At 36.8% G+C, this 22,699-nt stretch overlaps 1 protein-coding gene across 9 annotated transcripts; it reads right to left on the reverse strand.

Annotated features, from left to right (window-relative positions):
* Positions 1-2,003: 2,003 nt before the first annotated feature.
* On the reverse strand, positions 2,004-22,696 carry LOC143644036 (uncharacterized). 9 transcript variants are annotated; one of them, XR_013156465.1, is made up of 6 exons: positions 22,591-22,696; positions 20,448-20,633; positions 15,789-15,931; positions 10,384-10,448; positions 6,193-6,228; positions 2,004-2,267 (listed from the first exon to the last, which is right to left on the reverse strand). XR_013156465.1 is itself a non-coding variant. In XM_077112472.1 (4 exons), exons 1-4 carry the CDS (start codon positions 22,661-22,663, stop codon positions 2,095-2,097), a joined length of 468 nt encoding a protein of 155 aa, XP_076968587.1. In that variant the 5' UTR covers positions 22,664-22,696; the 3' UTR covers positions 2,004-2,094. The 9 variants fall into 9 exon arrangements, 5 of the variants coding, with proteins under 5 accessions (XP_076968587.1, XP_076968585.1, XP_076968586.1 ...); XR_013156466.1 differs by lacking the exons at positions 2,004-2,267; positions 6,193-6,228; positions 10,384-10,448 and adding exons at positions 10,886-11,136; positions 16,759-16,802; XR_013156468.1 differs by lacking the exons at positions 6,193-6,228; positions 10,384-10,448; positions 15,789-15,931 and adding an exon at positions 16,759-16,802.
* Between the last annotated feature and the right edge of the window lie 3 nt (positions 22,697-22,699).

Consider the following 22,699-nt stretch of genomic DNA (forward strand, 5'->3'; position numbering starts at 1 on the left):
TCTGGTCCAGGAACATTTAGGAGGTCAGGTCATTAGGATGACTCATGAAAAAGAGGACAACATGTTGTCTCGCAATCATCAGACCATCACACCCTGGAAGACTTAAATTCCTTTTAACTAGATGGACCTTTTCATTTCCACATAAATAACATCTGATACAGAAACAATCAAACAGGAGCTGCTATAGCTCTGAACTGAGGAAAGCTAAAGGGAGGGAAATAGAGGAAGTGATATTGACTTTGCATTCCTTCCATACCTACTTTTTGATATTCTCAAGGATGGGAAACCCAATCCAGACAGTTTAATGCATGTTCTCCTGTTCTAGCCTCACAAACTCTATAAACCATAACTCAGCATATCAGTTTTACAGATGTGAAAACATAAATGCCTAGAGGCTAAATGATTTTCCAGGATTATGTCTAAGGAGACAGAGCCTCTAGATTTGAATCCATAGCTGCTGAAACATGTTTACTTCTCCTTTACTCGGTAATAGCTGCTTCTAATACTTGCATGAGATTCCACAAATCACTCCTTATTTTCTCTAAATAATTTTAATATTTTCATGAGTTTCTTCATTCCAATTTATGATAATTACCCACTTCCCTGAATTCTTGAGGTCTGATCACATTTATTTAAATAGCATGATATTTAAATTAGCTTTTGTCTTTCCAATGAAAATACAACTTTCCAGAGCAGGAACTGGACCTGAAGTGCCCTTCTCTCTTTCAAAATTCCATGTGCAAGTATTGATGCAAAGTAGGTATTCAATAAGTCATTGTTGAATCAGAAAATTCTGTCAGGCATTTCATTGTTCTAAGTCCCATTTTCTCCTACTCTTTTTGAGCTGCTGTCATGGTCCAGGCACTAAGCTAAGTGCAATTCACGCAGATAAGGAAGCTTAGCAACAAAGAGGTTGGGTACATATTTGCAGTGTGACAGAGCTTGAGCCTTCATCAGCCTGATCCCAGACCCTGGCTTCTTAACCATGACAGTATTTGGACTCAAGACCACCCATCATTGTGTTAATGAGACCTGAAGTTGAACCCAAGAGCTCTGGTTTCTTGGCTGCCAGCCTCATCATTAGATCCTCTACCAAGGGAAATCAACCAGTCTAAGAGCTGTGCATTCCCTCCCAACTAACTCCCTCCACCTGGACTAACATGGTGTTTTCCTCAGGGTCACGTTCCAACCTGGCGTACAGACTGCAAGTACAAAAGTTGTCTCATCAAACATTAACGTCAGTGCTATAAATACACCTACTAATCACCCTACTAAATCATCAGAGTCAGTCCCCGGGATGCTAACGTACTTTCCATTCACTTCTGCCTCTCTCAAGGCTTTTATATAAGCGTTTTACTCCCAACCAAAACCAGATACGTAAGGATGGCATTATATTTCTTCACAGCTAATAACTAGACTGTGAAATCATCCAGTAAGCAACTCCCAAGCCATGTGAACCAGTCTTAACAAATTTCCTTCATTTTGGTATCCTTGGAGATGGAAGAAAGGCCAGGAGGTGGATGAAGGAGAGGGATATTGCCGGGTATTGTTAGCTTTTTCCCTAGGTAATTGAAGTGAGAGCAGCTCAGGTTAGATGAGAAGCAAGAATCTCCTTGGAAAGGCTGGGACTTACCAGGGCCCTGGCAGGCCCATGCTGGATTGATTATGAAGCAGGAAGTGAAATCTGACATGGCTGACACTTAACACCCTCACCACATCCTGTCTCCTAGACGATGAGAATAAAGATATTATATTTTCAGTGGCACTGACATTTTTATAACTCTTAACGAAAGGAGAAATAGCATTTTGGGACTGGTTGAAAGGATAAGGAAGCAGAGAAGATAGGGGAGGTGAGTAGGAAGTTGTATAAGGAAGGAAACATCAAATTCTATACTTTGGGTGAATAAAGCAAACTAATTTGCCTCAGCCAGAGCAAAGAATGGCTTGGGTGAGAAAAAACAAAAAAAACAAATAGCAATTCAGAATAGGAAAATACAGTGTTTCTTTATTACCTGTAATAATTGAAATTTTTCAGTGTCTTCACTTTCGATGTATTCAACAATTTCCAGAACTGAAGGATGTTTTTTTCAATATTTAAAGCCCTTTGCAGTTCCAGAAAATTGAAGCATATCTGCGGATGACTGGATTCACAGTACGTCTTGATTTGATAAATAGGTGACAACTTGTGATAATGCAGTCTGAGGGCACAGATGGATCCTGGGGATCCCCCACTCCGTTCCATCTCCAAGAGGTCTTCTTCTCAACAACTGAAAAAAACAAAAGCAGAGATATCTCTACTTCCATCAGTAGCCTGTTTCCATGGAGAGAATTCTTCTTTTGGCTATTCTTACCCTAGATATTGTTTGCTGTAATTTATGATCATTTCCTCATATTATATATTGAGAGAAAGTGGAAAATAGCCTACCCACTCTCTTTTTCAAAATAAGATGTCTAGTTGAAATCAGTAGATGAAATCTATACTATTACCTTCAAAGGGTTGGAAAAGCACACTCCTCTGTATTAAATGGAATAAAAGTCACCTGCCCCCAACATGATATGTGGATGGCCAGGGATGGGACCACAGGAAATAACATCAATGATATTCTGGCAACAAGAATAACAAAAATAGCTATACAAATATCTGACACCAAAATAGCATCTTGTAATTGGAGTATTTTTGCACAAGCATCTCATTTGAAAGCTGTTTTCATTTTTATTTAAAAATCTTTCATTATTTGCAATTCTTCCCTCACTATAATACAAGCCCCTTAAAATCAATCTCCAGAGATAAATTAGAAATTTCTCATAAACTCTGTACTCTCAAATAACTATTGCTTTTCTTTTATGCTCAGTCTTCTCCAAAGTATGTTATCATTGGTCCATTTCTGAACTCTTTTGTACATTCACATAATTCCTAAAAGCAGGATTCATTCTTTTTCCCAGTTTCACTTTATGAAGCCCTTAACTCTCTTAGTAAGTATTGTTTTCCTACTTTATCTTCTTTTCTGTCATTTTACTGTCCATTGTTAACATCACAAATAAAACAAAATGAAAATGTCTCAGCCAATTGGATCAAGAAGTCTTTCTTGCAGTGCATCAGACAAACATGCATATATGGTTGCATCTGCTTATCTCCACATATTTTCCTTAGGAAATCACTTTTTTTCTCATCTTTTTGCTTTTGCCTTGGTACTCTGGCACACACACACACATACACTGTATTGCACACACCCACACACACATGTCTATGGTGTGAGACCGTCTTCTACAGAGCCAAAGCATTACTCACCACTCCTTATAGACATTACTTAAGAAACCTGACATCAGGTACTAGATGATCAGTCTTATCTTGCTTTCTAATTGAGTCAGCTACTATGTTGTGGAAAGGGCATAAGACTTGGAGCCAAAAGGAAAAAAAGATTTAGGTTGAAAAGACCTGCCACTATTTGTGGAACTGTGGGTATGACACCCAAACCTCCCAGGGTATCTGTCTGCTCATCTATAGAAGAGACAATGTTTTCTGCACCATCTTTCTCACTATGATATAAGGAATAATAGGATTGAGGGTGAGGATGCACATGCTTTATAACCCCTATGTTTAAGATGATTGATAATGATTTTGAAAACTTCACATTCTAATTTACAGTAGCAGTACAGCACAATGGTTATGTGTATAGATTCCATTGGCAAAATGCATGGACTTTTATTCTGGTTTTGATGCTTAATAGTTTGGCAACCTAACTTTTTTCTGTTTCAGTTTCCTCATAATAAGAAGCTACTTTATAGGATGCTAGGAGTCTATTACTGATAATGAATGGAAAGCACTTAGAATGGCTGACAAATAATAGGACCTTTATAAAGTCACCTGCAGTTACATTGTTATTGTTTTTGTTATTATGATCATTTTATTTTCAGTTTTATTTTTAACTTCTTCCTCTCCAAAGAATGCACTAAAGACCTTCATTGGTCTCGCTACTACATCCACATATTCAGGTCAGACTTTCTTTCAGCTCACACCTGGAAGGTTTGTTATTCATATATCAGCTTCTGGGATATTTTGTCCTTATTTGTGTTATCAGTGCCTTTCTTCTATTAGTGAGAATTGCACTTAGAAGGCCATTTTAGAGGATGCATAGAATAGTATCTTCAGGAGACCTGACTGTGGTCAGCATGTATATCGTTTACCCCTTTTGCTTGTTTCCTCTTGCTCAGAATCCACATGTATATTCTAACAGGAAAGCTTCAGCAATAACACCCACATAAGAAGTCTATATGTGCAGTTTTATTCATTACTTCATTTCTGTTCCAAATTATTTTCACTTATCCTTTGGTCATGGAATTCTACTGATTTTATAACATCTTATATTTCAGTAATTTCTATATAGAGGCAGATATTTTTGCATTTTCTTACAGGGAAAATCAATTTTTGATCAGTTGCATTTTGTGAATGAGTAACCATTGATTTCTTGCTTTGGGGATATTCTTCTCATTTTCTCTGAATTTCAGAAAAAAATCACCATTTTTCTGCCCTTATGTGTCCTGGCTGCATTGCCATCTGTTCTAGTTTGCTAGCTGCCGGAATGCAATATAGCAGAAATGGAATGGCTTTTAAAAAGTGAAATTTAATGAGTTGCTAGTTTACAGTTCTAAGGCCGAGAAAATGTCCCAATTAAAACAAGTCTATAGAAATGTCCAATTTAAGGCATCCGGGGAAAGATACCTTCGTTCAAGAAGGTTGACGACGTTCAACATTTCTCTCTCAGCTGGAAGGGCACATGGTGAACATGGCGGTGTCTGCTGGTTTTCACGTGGCTTTACCAAAAAGGACTCTCTCCAAAATGTTTCCTCTTTTAAAGGATTCCAGCAAGCAATTCCACCTTCAGTGGGTGGAGACACACCTCCATGGAAATCATCTAATCAAAAGTTACTACCCACAATTGGGTAGGTCACATCTTCATAGAAACAATCAAAATGCTCCCACCCAGCAATATTGAATGAGGATCAACGGGTATGGCTTTTCTGGGGTCTACCACAGATTCAGACCGGCACACCATCATTTCATATTATTCTCTCCAAGCTTGAAGGCAAATTTCCTGCCTTGGTCCTCTAACTAGAATTAATAAGTTTTATAGATTCTCAGTTTACAATATCATTTTCCTTGTTATCTCAAAGGATTTTATTAATATTTCCCTTCCTCCTTTATACAAATTGTTTTAAGCTTTCTCCCATTTGCCATGAGCAGCCAGAGGATAAATCTTGATCACCCTGTGACAGAACATGTTCTGCAGGGAAACCTGGACTCTCCCTGAAACCTTCTCTTCCCAGGTGTCCACCTTGCCGCTTACTTTTAAGTGGCCATGTCTACTGCTCCATTATTTTATTCTTTCTGCTTTGATTAATAACCACATTCTGTTCAATAGCTCCTTACCTTGATTCTTTTTTTTCTTCTCTAATGGGACTTTTGTACAAACATTAGACCCATCTTACTTGGTGAATGCCATAACTATCTTACCTCTTTAATGCCTATAGCTGCCACCCTTTCCCTTCTTGTTCACTCTGAGAGGTCTGGAGTTAGAGCTTTTATTCTTGCTTAAACTCTTCATCACTCATTTCTTTGATCCCATCTCTGCACATCTCTTCCTTTTGGTCTTTGATTTTGCTATTTCTGCTCAAATTCTCTCACCTTTGTGTGTGTTTTCTCCCTAGTCAAGAACTCCATTAAATGATTACACAGCTGGAAATATCTATTTACTTTTTCAAAGCTGGTGACTTTATACCTGCTCTTGAAAGCCTCCTTTATACTTCTTTCTTTCTTTCTTTTAAAAAAGTTTATTGTTCTCTGAGACTTTTGGAAGTGAACCTGGTCAATCCTCATTTCTCACAGCATAGTTTAAATTTGCTCTTGTTTTAACAGGAATCTGTTCACCTTCCATGTACTTCTATCAGATGTGTCTGTTTCTAAGAAACTTAATTTAACCATTACTAAAGCATGGCCAGACTTGGTACTGTTATTCATTTAAAGCTCTTTGAACTCCAGAATTCCAGCTATAAATTCAATCTAGGCTATTTCTTCATTTTTCTTGGTCAGTGCGTGTGACCATTTTGTAATTTTCACTAGTACTTCAATCTCATAAGGTACATTAAAAATCCACTGTTGGGCGGGCAACTGTGGCTCAATGGAAAAGTTCTTACCTGCCATGCTAGAGACCTGGATTTGATTCCTGGTGTCTGCCCAAGTGAAAAAAGAAAAGAAAAGAAAAAATCCACTGTTGACACTGTGCTTCTTAGGACTGTAGGAATTATTATATATGCAGCAATAACCATTATCAATATTACTTTTCAGATAACATTTAACATTTAATGGGAGTTTAGAGTTTGTTATGTATTAGACCTTACTAGGTATTTTCTTACATTAATTCCTTTTAAAGAGTTATAAAATACCTTATGCGGCAAATAAGGAAGTAGCAGAGCCATTTTATAGATGATAAAACTAAGGTCTAACAAGGAAAACGGCACATTCTTGTTCACATAACAATTCAGTAGCAGAATCAGAATTCAAATGCTGATCTCGCAATTTCCATTATACCACAGAAAGCATTTTTGAACTTACCCTTTTATATTTAAAAAATCATAAGCCATTTTAAGCACATTGAGAAATAGGGATAATATGATAATCAGCATATTTGATCAAAATTTGACATTTCACCATTTTTCCTTGAGAATTATCATTTTATTATTATTTTTCTTAAAGAAAATGTTATAAGAGATGCAGCTGAAGACTTTGGTGGACTCCCATCCAATGCCATTATACTGAATTTGATGATTATCATTCTCAGCCAATATAGAGTGTTGTGCTGGAGAACATGGTATTTATTTTGCTTGTGTATTTCTTTGCTTTGTTTTATGCTACCAGGGATTGTGCTTGTTTAGTTGGTGTGTCATTTGCTTTCTCCCTGTAGTACTAATGGAGTATTGAAGCCTTTAGATCATATGCATCGAGGTAAAGCACCTCTCTACTCAATACAAAGCCTTGATACAAGAGCTGCTTCTTCAAGCCAAATGAGGTTTGCGAAGCTGAAGAGTAGTTTTCATTTTATAATTGCTGCTCAAAAGGTTCTTATTTAACTTTAATGATGTGATCACTTTTGAATAATGAAGTCAGATGGGTGACTCCTGTGTGGTTGTTCTGAGGAGTTCTTGATTTCTTGTGGAATCTGCTTTCCTGAATAAAATGTAGCTATAAAATTGGATTTTGTTTTCCTGACTTATGAGTAAAGTGCAACACGGAATTAATTGAGAATTGATTCTATATTCCCAACTATAGATTTGTTTTTTTTGTTCTTTTTGTTTTTTTTTTTAGATAGAAAGCCTAGTGTTTACTGTTAGAATGCCCATGGCCAGGACTAACTGGGACTGTCTGTGAAAATAATCTACTCTTGGACAGGCCATGGTGGCTCAGCAGGCAGAGTTCTTGCCTGCTGTGCTGGAATCTCAAGTTCAATTCCTAGTGCCTGCCCATGCAAAAAATATATATATATATATCTACTCAATGATTATGCTTCTAAAAGCCTTAAACCTGAGTTCCTCTTGAGTTTAAGAAGACTGACGCGGAGCTTTATTCTATAAGGGTTCTATAGCTTATGAGGGATATTTAGAATTTCAATATAACTTATGAGGGGTATTTTTGAATTTCTTTCAAAGGGAAAAAAATTTTGCAAAGCAAGTATTACAAAGAGTCAAAAAAATGGTATCTCTGTTATAACAAAGCAAATGATTATTGCTTGCTTATTCAAACCAGGCATGGAAGAATCTGCCTTATCTATATCTCCTCATCCAATCCTCATAATTCCCTTATTAAATATTCTTAGTCCCATTTTGTAAATAAGGAAACTGAAGTTTAGAGAGTTTGAGTAACTTGCATAAATTACCCAGTTGGTAAGTAGAAGAGGCAGCATTCTATTTAAATCCAGAGACAGTCTCCTAACCACCACACTTTGGGTTGACCTTTCTCGCTACAGAGCTTGTCAAATCATAGTATCAAATGTATTTAATGTATTAAGATTGCCAAGCAAAGAAGCAAAAAATTAAATGAGAGGATGAAAGATTTGTGTATTCGTGTGTGGGTTTCCACAGCAAACACTGCATATTAGCCATCTTGGCCAGTTTATATTGAATTTTAAATTGTTTGACCTTTTATCTGTTTCATTATCACATCATCTGCATTTAAATCTTGTCTGGCACCAAAATATTATAGCACCAAATATTAATAAAGGGATGTTCAGAACAAAACATGTCTTCCTGTGCATTTTACAGTCCCCAAGTTTCATGAAACTACAGTGGCTTGTTTATTTACTGTATCAGCACCCCTTCACAAAGGAGTTCTCTTAATTTTTCTTTTGTCTTAAAAATGAAGGGAAATAGTAATTACAAAATTAATACTGTTTTAAGAATGTCATAATGACCATAGAGTAATGAAGATAATAAATCAAGGTGGATTCCCTGCTAGCCCAGTGCCTGGTACCTAGAAAGTTATCAGTAAATGCTCTCTAATATCATGATTATTTTAATAAAAGAAAACAAGAAAAATACATATTTGCAACTATGTAAGAATGGGAAGTTATATATGGAATAAAAAATGCAAGCACAAAGACAACTTTCAACTATCAAAAGGCTTCTGATCTAGATGGCATGCAACAAAAAATGCATGGGAAAAGCATGAGCTAGCTTTTGAGGGTATGGGAAAATTTTTCTTATTCTAAAAGACATGCTTAACTTTTGGAACAGGGGATTTCTAAAAGACATTATATTAGCCAGACTCTTATTTATAAGTCTGTTCTGGAAGACAGCAATGCATCAAATGAAGGAAGAGTCTCTTTTACAAGGGCTTATATTATATGAAAGTAGTGCCTCAGGCTCAGGATTAGTCCTTGCTAATAAGAATTTTTATAGTACTCACCTAGACTTATCACACAAATTATTTTAGCCTTTGTAATACTCGAAGAAGATGGCTACAACAGTTTGCACACAGGGAAACTGGGATAAAGAGCTTAAGGGAATTATCCAAGGCCAAACAGTCCACATTTTCAACCTCCAAATCAGGTTACTTTGTAAATTCAACCTCACATCTGCGGGTGTGAAAGACATTACTAGAAATAATATCTACTAAAAAAAAAGGGGGAAACCACTTCAAAACAGCTAATTTTTATGACTAGTTAACAACAAACAATTAAATGTTTATTTTAATTTCGCAATTTAACGAATTTGTAACATTTGTGCTTTACATCGTTTGACTAGCTTTTTTGCCTATATCTAAGCCAATGAAAAGATGCTGTTCGATCTCCCACTGAACTAAGCACAATTGATAGGCCACCCTTTCTGCTGAGCTTCAAAGTACTTACCGTGTTTCTCAAGGGCTGTTCTTAGTCAGTTGCTGAGCATGTTGGGTATTAAGGCAGACCCATTCCTAAGGGGTGTGGGGTTCTCTGACGGAATATTTTGGACTCCAGGACTCCTTTTTTTTGAAGCTGCAGTGCAGTTTGAGATTCCTGCTACCCAATTCTCCTTCATTCTCTCTCTTTTCTAATAAATATAAGACCTACTTCTCAGTCTGAAGGTTCTCTTACCTTCTCCTGCTCCTACAATAAACATCTCACATGTCCAATCTCAACTGGGCATCCACTTCTTGGTAGACATGCAACTTCTATCATTGCCCTTACTCCTAATATTCCCCTTTTTAATGAATCAATCTCTTCTGCAAAAAGAATGAATTTTCCCCTTTTTATGTGTGGGGTCTTCAAAATATAAGTGCAGATCCATATAGCTGAATCTGTGAGTGAGCTGGTTTGAAGTGAACTATAAATGCTGGCTTTCCTGCATTAAATGAAAATTTTCACTTATTGGGGAGGATATTAATGTACAATCCAAAGTTAAAGAGATTTGGGGTCAATTTAATTTATAAAGTAACTTAATCTCTTCTGTAGGTTTCACAGTTCACATTAGCATTCTAAAATCCCTGATAAGACTTAACATTGGACAAAACAAAAACCATTTATCTTTGCTTATTTATATAACTTTGTTTATTTAAAACAGAACATTTTTTTCCATGGAGCATATCTAATATCATTCTGTATTCCCCCTCCACCCATTTCCATCACTAAATTTTTACTCAGCCTCAGGTACACTTGGTTTCACCTGCAATCACCTTCTGATTTTGTGTGACTGATCAATGTAAGATTAGAAAAAATCTCAACAAAGAGGAAGATTCTTGGTGCTATGAAACTTCATATTTGTGAATATTCAAAATAAAATTCTAATTTAAAGTCTATAATTTAAACATTATCCCAATATACTTTATTTTTCTAGAAATTGACATACCATAATTACCTGTGTTTGTGCTTGCAGATATGTGCCTAGGTAGTGGGTCTTAGATGTTGTATTTCACTGGGAATCTAGAATACAAACCATTGGGTGCATCAATAAAAAACTAAAGATCCACAAAAGTGAATTTTACCCAAAATATTTTTCCCCTCATTCAAATTAAAATAATCAAAAGAAAATGAGACCTGAGAGATGGACGTAGTATGAATAGAATTTTGTTATGCTCCCTTTTACAGAGAGGGAAAGAGATACACAGGGAATGCCACTTAGCCAAGCTGGTAGTCGAAGTATGGATTTGAACTGTGGTGTTTGATTCTTAACTACTATGGCCCACTACCTCCCAAAAGTTTGGGAATCATGTGAAAACAAGATTCTCAACAGTAAGATTGGAAGCTTGAAGACAAGAGAGCTCTAGTTTCAAAATTTGGGCAGAAACAATTGTCAACATAAAATTCTATTCCCAGGCAAAGTAACCGATACAATGATAAAATATTTCAGGTATGTTGAGACTCAAAAATTAATTTATTACCACCTTTTCTCAGGGTAATACAAGATGATTTTGTTTTCAGTAAAAATGAAAGGAATCATTTTTTCCTAGCCATGAAAAATGTACTAGGAAAAAGATGTCACCTCTAACACAAAGGATGTCTAACACAATTGAGCAGTAAAAAGAATATTCAATATGATAGCTTGGTAGGAGGCCTAGGACCAAGCAGTATGGTTAGCACAGAAGCTCAGGAATGGAGGTCTCTGGGTGTTCTGAAAGAAAGAGATAGATTTGAGAATATGGAAAGCAATATGGATAAACACATGGCAGACAACGTGACATTTGGAAAAACTATCAATAGATTCAGTCATACAATAACTAGACAAATGAAAAATGGAGGCATTCACCACCTACAACAGCAATAGTGGGCTTTAAATAAAAGGAGAACTTCACAGTATAAACATTTGGATTGTCATGAGAATGGTTTAATTAAAAGCTGTGATATAGCAATGTTAGGAAGCTGGGAGTAGGGCTAGCGGTGAGTGTGGAAAAGCTAAGTTTTAATTTCCTGTGGCAGATTGTCAATACATATTGCTTAAGATTAAAATAAAAACAATAATCAAGGCTAGCAGTGTCAGCACACTATTTACTATGGAAGTAAAGGTCGTGTGAAATAACTAGAAGAGTTGAGGGGAGTTTCCTCCAGGGGTAAAAAGGGCTGAGAAATGAGATGGGGTGAGGTAGGAGACTGATGTTTTAAGACTATGGGGGAGAATGGATTGCAAGGCAAGGTTCAGGCATTCTGAGTATTCATCTTTAAAAAATAAATCTACGCCTGTTTCCTTTCATGTCTAACAAGGACCATGAAGATTAACCAATCACACTTACTTTATGGAAAAAATTTGTTATATGTACAAATATAAGAATCTAAGAACACATGGTTTATAGTCTTGTTCTCTTATGCTTTCTTCTACAATAGAACAGTCCCTGACTATTTATTAGAGACTAAAGTTGTTAATTCTTTGAAGTCCTTTCCAACCTGCTACAGAATAGGTAATTAAAATTTCCATATGATTTTCATTCATCCCATTTTGATTCCTACTGATAAATCACATAAATGCACATGCAAACAAAAGCCAAAAGGATAAAAATGTAAGGCTCATGATAAGTAAAGAATTAATAAATATTAAGAAAAGAACCAGTATTCTAGTTACTGGCATTATTTTAATATGTGCAGCATTTTTACCAAAATCTAAGGCTAATGATAAGTAAAGAATTAATAAATATTAGGAAAAGAACCAGTGTTCTAATTACTGGCATTAGTTTAATATGTACAGCTTTTTTACCAAGGTGGGCTGTAGTCTTATCCAGTTAATCATCGCTTAAGTTCAATAGATGAGACAATAGCACAGAGCTTATTTTATGTAGGTACTCACTAAATCACTGTGAAATAAATATCGTATGGATTTGGGAGAGGAGGCTAGATGGAACTATTTATCTAATTTCCCTAATTCTCAAAAATCGAATTTTGTCACTTAATTTTCAATTTTCTCCATAGTTCCCTCTTGTGAAACTGGGAGTCTGAACTTATCACTCACCAATATAATATTTTAACTTGGGGAGTGGGTCCTACTCAAATCAATGCTCTCTAGAAATAAACATGGAATGTGGCTGCTGGGAACATATCTATTTACAGAGCCCCCAATTTCTCTGTCATAATGTCTTCAAGTTGAATGATTTTTCTCTTGGAAGCTCTTACTACTTTATCCAGTTTCACTTTTTAAGCCTAAACGTTTTACAACAAGGAAGTCACATTTGAAATGTGTTGAAATATTAGTCTCCCAGTGAATGCCCTTGAAACGACATGCTATTTCAACAGTCCCTGACTCAAAACCTGTTGTTTCAATATTCTCTGAGCCCCAACCCATCTCACAGCTAAAAATTTCATTGCTGTCTGAAGATTTACATTCCTGTCCACTTGAAAGAGAAATATTCTGATTGGATCTGGTCACAGTGGAGTATTTGATATTGGTATCAAAGCGTCGTCTCTCTTAGTTGGGTGAGATATGGTTCAGTCTTCTTATCTGTGGTTCCGTTACCATTGTTTCTTTCTTTCCTCATACTATTTTTTAAGGAGAATATGTAACCTATTATTAGAATGCGAATCTACATGGAAGTTCTTAATTAGATCAAGTGGCATGAAAATCTCAACTATCATCCAAAGTATGACCATCAAATGAAACACAAATGATCAATTATTGTTCCACAAAAAGGAGCTTTTTTTTTTTTTTTACAGATTCCATGCAGGCTGCCATGTCATCATATCGCTTAGCCTGCTCAGCCAGTTTGGCCGTCTGCACCAGCTCATTTTTATCCATGACTGAATGTCCTGTGCCCGGAATAGGTGGCAGTGGACAGACAGGGCTCAGCAGTCTCTGGACAGCTACAGCATCAAGGTGGAATCAGGATTTAGTACTTTTAATTTTCTCGCATATAATCCCATTTAATGAGATTATTTATGCTCTTAGAGAGGCCATAACATGTTTTTCAAGCCCCTTGTTTTCAAGCATAAAAGTTAACTAGAACTCAATATATCATAGCTTATGCTTGCTCTTACAGGAAGACAAATTTAGCTTTTCCTTTTGTCATTAAACCAGTGCTATTAGGTTGTATAACTTCATGTTGGTATTGAGATATCAAGATTTGCATTACACTATATTGGGACATTTGCTACATTTCTTCTGATTGTCTTTTGGGTAGAGTTGAAGAGAATAGTCTCAGAGATTAGATGGACGTTTTGTGAGCCTCAGTTTCCTTGTCAGTAAAATGGGAAAAATGACAGTATCTCCCACATATTGTTGTTATGAAAAGTAAACAAACATAGTAAAATAATTGCTAGTTCTAGTTTCTGTTTTTATAATTACTTTTACTAAATGTTAAACTTCTTGAAATTGGGAACCATATCACAAACTTTATTAAACAATTAAGTACCTAGTACAAGTTTATTATTAATTTATACTATACTTACGATTAATGATAAATTCAGAAAATGAAACATTCTAGAAGCTTTTTTTCTTGCTTTTTCATGAATAACACCTTATTTAGATTATAATACATCCTCAGGAGTCAAAACATATTCTTTTTGCCCTGGATTTTATTAGTTTTACTCATTTTTGACTCCTCATAATAATTTTCACCAATGTTTTTTTGTCTTACCTCCATTTCAATAATAGGATTAGGTAATTAGGGAAATAGTAATTAGGCAAGGAAAATGTATCAGTCACTATTCCAGGTAGAGTGGGGGTGACACCAATAACTGAATGATAAAGTCTGCGCTATAAGGTCTACTAGAGAAAACAGGTGTATGTCTTTATAACTAATGCATGACAGATAGTAATAAATGTGTAAAATGTATAAATAAAGTATATAGAAATATGGGTGGAAAAGGCATGCACTTAACGATCTTCAGTATGCATGTGCAAGATATATACCAATAGAGCATTATAAAAGTCACCCACGTGAAATCATCTCACAGGTTTTTCTCACTTGTTCTTATGAACAGTCCATTTCTGGGTCCATTTTAAGCACTTCACCACCCCATCTCTCACAACCCACACTAGATTTCTACAAATTATTATCAGCACGTTGAAATTGGTTTCATAAGCCCTCTATCCCCAGTTGCCCACTCCCTCTTGCAATAGAGAAATAGAGGGCGTTGTCTATGTGGTTAGCAGAGTGTAGGTTAAGCCAGGAAGCCTTGTGTGAGAGAGTGGTTGCTGGTGGTTTGGCTTCAAGCGCAGAAGTCTTGTCAAAGATGGCTTTGCCACTAGCTTTAGAAGTGATGGATGGTGGCCACAAGACTGTTTTTCTCTCCGTGCTTTAAAAAAGTTCATGAAACATGACATTACTCAGAAGATTATTGTAGCAGCCCCCTTCCAAGCTCACACACAGAACTTACAACCTTCCTTGGCCAGAGGACAGTTAACATCATTTCAACTAACCAGACATTTTGAAGCTGTACAGGCACTTGCAAATGGCTTTTAAGGGGCTACTCTGAGAACAGTCTGATACACTGAAAATTCTCCATACACAAGTCATGCATAACACACCTTCCACTCTAAACCACAGACTTGGCTGCATCATCACTTGCTCATTGTTGTCTTTTGTATTTACAAAGTCTTTGCTCATTCTGGGGTCCAGCATTGGAAAAGACAATAGTTTGTTCCTAGCTGAATTCCCAGAACATCTTTGAAAATTATTTTGCTTCTCCTTTATTCTTTTCTCTCTCTCTCTCTCTCTCTCTCTCTCTCTCTCTCCTTCCCTCTCAATATATATATGTATATATACACACAAGCATATGCATAATAGCTCACTACATTCCCATGTTTCTGTAATAAAAGCAAAATAAACCGAGAGAAAGAAGAAGATGAGATGCAAAATACAAACTTCATTACATTCCACTCTAAACACACAGCCAAGGAATATCCATCTATATAAATAGATGAGTTTGCATTTACAATTAGATAAAAGCACACTAAGCATTAGAAAGTAAATGTGTGGTCTCCTGGGCAAACTTCAGTTCAGTTCAACATCATTTGTGGAAGATCATCTGGGTACCAGGTATTCTACTAGGTATTCAGTGTACCTCAGGGTCATATTACCCAAAAACTCACTGAAGAATGGGGAGAGCAGACAAGTCAGCAGTCTCTGCCATGACTAGTGTAAGTACTGAAAACACAGGGATGCCTAGAAGCACTGGGAGTACAGAGGCAACACACCAAGGCAGACATCAGTTCCACCACTTAGAGACTGAATAAGCTGAGCAGAAGAGAAAATATTGTAGGTGGATGCTTAAAGATCAATACAAAATCACCTGAATCTACACTTGGGGAAAAGTGAGGCCCAGGGAGACATAATGACTTACCTTCATTTCTACGAATAACAAACAGCAGACAGGAATAAGGAGGAGGGGAGAGAGCAGGGTAAACAGCTGAGCAGCGGTGGAACAACTGGAGATGCCTGATGCAGCTGGAACACGTGGCCACATTTGAGGGAAATTGTCCAGTGCTTTTAAACAAGAATTTCAATAGATACTTTCAGAAACCAAGACACAGGGTTTTCTGGTCTACCCCAAGAAGACACCACAAGGGGAAGAAAGGGTGTCTTAGGACTCTTAAACTAAGCTCTATGTAATAAGAAGACTTCTCAATGTTTATATATGCATATTTATATACCTGTAACTGTATGTATATTATCTTCTATTCCTATATCTAAGTCTGTGTCTCAGCCTATGCCTGGACCTATTCCTATGCCTATTCCTACTCCTAGACTTAGACCTATACCAATCTATATCTGCATTTAATTGATTTTTTATTCTGTTATATTTGTTAAAAATGTATTGAATTCATATTCATTATTTGTCCTGGCTCCAATTAAAACAAAATCCTACTCACTGAAATAACACCTTAAAGGTCTACAGAATTATGGCATAGACATTCATTCAGTTGATGCACTTCTGTTGATTCTTTCTTAATGATACTCTGCTAAGGCTGGCAATGCCCAAGAGAGTCTGTGGTCCCAGACACTGTTACATAACCTAGCGTAGGAGTTAAGATGTCTGTACAAAAAAGTGAAATAAAAAGGGCATGGTATAACAAATCATTCAAGTAAAAGGATTTCAAGCTTTTTTCTTCTCTTGTAAATGCTTTTCTTTTTTGGTATCTACGGACTTTATTCTCCCCTGTTTTTTTTTTTTTTCCTTGTTTCCAACTGCTTTGTTAGTCTTCTTTGCTGGCTTCTCTTCTTTTGACTACTGTGTAGACATTCTTCAAGCTTACACATTTGCCTCTTTTCATCTTCCTATACATCCCCACAGCTTCAATTGCGGTGCTTACCAAAGCCTTTTGGATCTTTCAGTTCCAGAAGTGTCACCAACATGCTGAAGACAATTCAAACACATCATGTCTGTAAAGAGACTACACAACTTCATCCTGAATTATCCTTCCTAGTAAATTATGTTGCTATCGTGCGTGAGCCAGAAATCTCGTTATCATCCCATCCTCTTCCTCTCACTCCTTAGTCCTGTGCCTCCACATGATTAGATTCTAATCTGTTGATCCCATATTCTAATCTTCTCTGTGTCTCAGATTAGTGTTATTGGTTGCAAGGAATATTAACCCACTTAAGATAGCTCATGTAAGGGGTGTTTATTGTAAAACCATTGCAAGTTTTGGGCACCCAAGAATGTGACAATTAGCAGGCCATGATGAGGATCACAACTGGAACTGGAAATTCAGGAACTAAGGATGACATCTCTCGCCCTCAGGAGCATCATAGTCTCCTTCTTATTTCAATCAGCCTCCTCCCTTTTTCAATATCACCTCCACACCATAGCTTCCCCTGAGCCCATGGATAGGGATAGCTAATCCTTTTTCGTTGGGGCTACAGCACTTCATTCAGAACAACCCTGACCACTAACCCAGGGCTTATCACATCACCTTTACCTTATCTGTACATGTATCTAACATGCTCACCACATTGTGAACTGACTATGAGATCCTCAAGGGCTTTCACTGTGTTTTATTCATCTTTGTATTCCTCAGAAAGTATCAATGCTTGGCAGACAGTGGCTTTCAATAAATGCTTGCTGAATGGATGCCTGTAACTACCTTAAACATGTACACATTTGCAGCAACCCTAGAACCAACCTCATCTTCTCTGGATTACTGCAATGTCTCAAACTCATCTTTATCTTCTACCATTTTCCTCCTAATTGGACTTCCTTCCTTCCCCCATCTCCACACATAAGCTATTATCCATAAAGTGACTGGAGTGTTTATTTTAAAACAGAAGTCTGATCACATGACTTCACTGATCAAAACCTCGCACTGGCTTCACATTTAGATGAAAGCCAGATCCTTACAATGGCATGTAAGGCTATAGGGTCTGATCTTGGAGCTCAGTTCCAACCACCGTTCCCCCATTCACAAGAATCTGGCCACAAAGGCCCCTTCCTGCTCCTCCATCATGCCCTTCTTGGGGCAAATTAACCACTTTTGTTCTGCCTGGAATTTTGGTTTCCAGTATCTTCAAGGACTCTCTTTGACTTACTTCAGGTCTTGGCTCAAATATAAACATAGAAACACTTGTCCCTAAACTCTCTATAAATGCCAGCCTCTGCCTCCATTCAGGCATCCCACACTCCTTTCCTTGCTTTCACAATTAACATTTGCTATATATTTTAAGTTAATTTGTTTACTGTGTGTCCTACGTGCATGACTATCTGTTTTATGAACTCAGGTAATTCTAATGTTTGGTCCACTGCTGTGTTCCCAGTACCTAAAATAGTGTCTGATACTTAGTAGGTGCTGAAAAATGTTTTCAAATGAATGAACTATAAATGGAAAGACACATTTATAGTGATTTTCCCATTTACTTCCCATTTACTGAATCCTTGAGGTTCTCTTTTTCTGCTAGCTTAATCTTATTATTTATTAACAAATGGCCACAAATCCTTTATGTTCTTGAGATCAAGAACTTTTGCTTTAATATAGGAATCAAAGCTAGGAAGGCCAAAAAAAAAAAACAAACTATGGGGATGAATAAGAATATGAGATATCAGTGAGAATTCATGATATCTGAAATATGGATATGCATATGTATGTATATCTGTTCATATATATGTATATATGTACATATGTGTGCATGGAAGAATGCATATGTCTGTAGGTGAATACATGCACATGCATGTAAGTGTGTGCATGCAAATATTTCCCAAGAAGCAAAAACAACCCAGGAGCAATGAGTATGGCTGGACTCAGATTTTGTTGTCTAATACTAAAAGTAAACAGTGATCCCCAGAAGAATGGCTGATAAGGCAGGTAAAAGATGAGCTTGGAATATCTTGTGCGAGAAAGTAAGGAAGTGATCAATATCATTATGAAGACAAGTTGTCAAAACACAGGTGCCAACCTGAAGGGCTTCATTTGGCCACATCTGGGGCAATTTGAACATCACAATTATTAAGTACAGTAGTAAACACTAAAATGTTGATAATAAATAGGTAGATAAATAAATGCAGGGATATGGGGCTTTTAATGGCAGTCAAAGGCTGGATGCTGCCTGGTAAGGTGGAAGAGTGTTCAAGTTGGAGAATCATCATTGCAAGCAGCTCAGTAGAGACTGAATCAGGCAAGGAGTGGTTAAAAGATGCTAAATCTTTGGGGAAATTTTGATGATGACCAGGGTATTCACATGGTTTTAAAGTGCCTCTTCACAGATTGCTTATTGTTGTAAAGGAAAAGTATAGTAATTAAATGATGGAGATATCAGAGCATGTCTTGAGTAGGTGATAAAAATTGGCATTGCCAGTGAGGAAAGGACAGATAGCAAGCTGGTAACTCTGATGAAGTTCCTCAACGAACTCTCAGGAGAGGCTGGCTGGGCAATGTGGGAATGTAAGGTCCAAGGTTTGTAGGGTAGGCTGCAAGCTGACAACTATGATGAAGGGTCTGGATGAACTCCACAGGAGAGGTTTGCTGGCTGAAGCAAGAAGAAGACTGTCTCTTCTGAATCCTCCTTAAAAGGTTTCCTCTGATTAGATTAAGCATCATGCATTGCAGAAAACACTTTCCTTAACTGATTACAAATATGATCAGCTGTGGATGCAGATAACATGGTCATGATTTAAGTCCTTGAAATGTCCTCAAAGCAACAGACAGAGCAGCACTTGCCCAACCAGACAAACAGGCACCACCACATGGCCAAGTTGACACTGAACCTGACCATGACAGGAGGGAAGTACATTTTTTGAGGATGTCAGTGACATAAAACAAGAAAACAATGAAAGAAAACAAATAAAGGCTGTGGAGACATATTAGAAATAAGGCTAAAAAAGACAGAAACATTATCTTATTAAAGACTGGAATCCATACTGGAAGTTTTTCTCTTCTGAGAAACTGCTAAGTTTATTATTGAGTCGCCTGAAGAATTTGAATATGGATCATAGCTAAAGTACTTCATCAAAGTTAAATTTATTGAAGCTGGTAACTACCCTGTGATTTTGCAAAGGGTTATTCTTATTTTAAGAAAATGCACACTTAACTATTCAGGGGTAAAGATCCAGGATATATATTATTTACCTTCAAATGTTTCAGAAAAATAAAAATAAAAATGGATAGATAGAGCAAACTGTAAAGCAAATAGGGTAAAATATGAACAGTAAGCTACTCTGGGAAAAAGATAAATTGTGTGTGTGTGTGTGTATGTGTACTAATTCTTGCAATTTCTCTGGAAGTTTGAGATTATTTCAAAACTAAAAAATTATTTTTTGTTAAAATTGCTGCCACATATTATGAGGCATTTCTTTAGATTCCTAGGAAAGCTCAACTGCTCTTCTGCCTGCCTCTCTACTATTTGTTCCCTCACTTGCGAACATAGAGCTGCCTCCTCCCTTTTGCCCTCTGCTAGGTAGTCACCAAAGCACCAGAAATACAGGTACATGTTCAGGGGACTTTTTTAGATTTAAAGGACTGTGGGTGACATGAGAGTACAGCAAACAATTCAGAATTAATTACTAGATAACCTGTTCTTAAATTTTCTTGGCCAACTGAGTCCACTGGAATTTTTCTCTCTGAATCTGCTCCTGGCCTTCCATGATGGCGTCTTAGACTTTCTCTCATCAACCTGACTCTTTCCTGGTCCTCTTCAATACAGATTTCTCTTGGTCTCTCCTTTATCCACATGGCAGTTCCCAGGGTGCACCACCTGTCTAGAACAGAAGCTGTATCAGTGTTTTTAACAATAGAACTGTCTGCCCCAGAGAAGCAATAGGCTGCTCCTCAGGAAGATAGAAAGGGTGCAAAGCCTACTTTTTGTCTAAAATACCATCTATTTTTTCTCTTCCTGCTCTATTACTCTTGGACTGCTGTTCAAAGAAGAGAAAGAAAAGGAGATATTGTCAACATATAGTGTTCATACCCAAAACTGTGCAGATTATTTTGCCAACATAATTTTATTTAGAAATCACAACACCCCAAGACATAGGTGCTATTATGTTTCCCATTTTCCATGTGACAAAACTCATTTTCAGAAACTTGGTTGATTCCGTACCCATAGGCTCCTAGTTTCTATGGCATGTTTCTACCGAGATGCCTGACTTCCAACTGCAGAGAAGACAACAAGCAAACTGCAAAATGTCTGCAAAGAGAGATAGGTGTGGCATGCGTGTTTTAAGAAGTATTTAATTGGCTATACTTTAATGAAGTGCCTTTAAGACATCTGAAGTAACACGAGAAGAACTCTGCTGCCATCTCGTGGTATTTTCCTCTATGATCCTCATTTAGTTCTGCCTGTGTAAAATCAATACTGATAATGCCATCTTGAGGTACAGTATCCACTTCATTACTAGGTCAGCTCCAGGGGCTGAAGCTTTTCCAGTCCATCCCACACTACTCAAGTTGTTCCTTGGAAATTAACTTGCAAAATCAAATCGTCTCCAGTCATGATCTCACATTGTTTTAAACAACGTTTTAAAAATGATTAACACTACTGGACACTTTACAAAATGATTGTATACATACCCTGAATATTTTTTTTAAATGTCCAGTCGTTTATTTAAAAACTATAAACAGTCACCAAAATAAATAAAGCCATTCTATAACATAAACTGTTAGGTCTATATTTTATACTGCACATCCTAAGGACTCAGCAGAAATGGTGGTTGGGAGGCCTTCCACGTTTTTGGATACTAATAGAACAGGGAATCGGCAGTTATAAATGGATACATTTCATGCCAGGAGGGAAAAAAAGTTTACGGAAGTGAGCAGTTTCTGAGCAGGAATGTGGTACAGTATTAAGAATGGAAGATTAATACAATAAAATCCACATTATATTAAGATAGAAAAAATAGTGAAGAAAATATCATACATGTACATGATGCAATAGCAACACAGGAGAGACCTGTATAAAATTCCATGTACTTAAACTTACTCACAATTACAAAAAATTCTGTCCAAGCTCTGAGCTTGCTCATGACAAACGTTTATATCAGATACATATTAAGGAAAACCAAAGAATACCTTCACATAGGTTTTCTTCTACAAAAATGACACAATGTATATTATTCCATGCTCTTTCAGTCAGAAAAATGAGTTCTACAAGGTATATAATTTTAAAAAAAATAAGAAAAATAGAAGGAATTTTAATTCCTCCTGTGATGCTAAGAGGATTCTTTGTGTTTTCATCTCTAAGTGAATCCCTTTGTTTTCTGCTTTAAAAAAATAAGTTAAAAAGAACTGCTGTGGGAGACCCGGGTTTGATTCCTGGACCATGAGTCCCCCCTTCCCCTGCCAAAGAAAAAAGAACTGCTGTAGCTTATTTGCAGGATGTCTTTTAGATCTGATAAATCCTGATGGAAATTAATATGATCAGAATTCAGTACCATCCACATGGGAATATACTTGGAATACTGTAAAACTTACAGGGTTAGATGAATTAGAAGTATTAAATATTCTTACCTACACCCAAGAAGGAGCACATTTTTATATTTACAAAACCATTAAAGCTGGTTTGAATAATTGAAAAGTTTCAGCACATCTATGTGCCCTAATCTTGGAGGGGGCCGCCAATATCCAGCTATGGATTATGTGTTTTGTTTAGAAATCAGTAGCTTGGTTTTCTTACTTGAGCCAATATATTTTCACTCATTTATTATTAAAAAAATTTACCAGTCTGAATAGGTCTTGTAAATATTCGAGTAGACCAACACCTTCCATGCCACTGAAGCCCCTGGAAACACATTCTGTGATTTCCTAGGAACACGATTGGTAGGTTCTA

Source organism: Tamandua tetradactyla, chromosome 8, assembly GCF_023851605.1.
Source record: "Tamandua tetradactyla isolate mTamTet1 chromosome 8, mTamTet1.pri, whole genome shotgun sequence".
NCBI classification, from domain to species: domain Eukaryota; kingdom Metazoa; phylum Chordata; class Mammalia; order Pilosa; family Myrmecophagidae; genus Tamandua; species Tamandua tetradactyla.

What these genes read in the sequence shown, in the direction of transcription:
- LOC143644036 (XM_077112470.1), bottom strand. Translation starts at nt 22,663, where the DNA reads ATGTGTTTCCAGGGGCTTCAGTGGCATGGAAGGTGTTGGTCTACTCGA. An exon ending in TACAAGACCTATTCAGACTG is followed by an intron (nt 20,634 to 22,590) that starts GTAAATTTTTTT and finishes CTTCTGTTCTAG; the next exon opens with ACAGGTGGTGCACCCTGGGA. An exon ending in TGTTATTCGTAGAAATGAAG is followed by an intron (nt 2,268 to 15,788) that starts GTAAGTCATTAT and finishes TGTTTTTTTCAG; the next exon opens with TTGTTGAGAAGAAGACCTCT.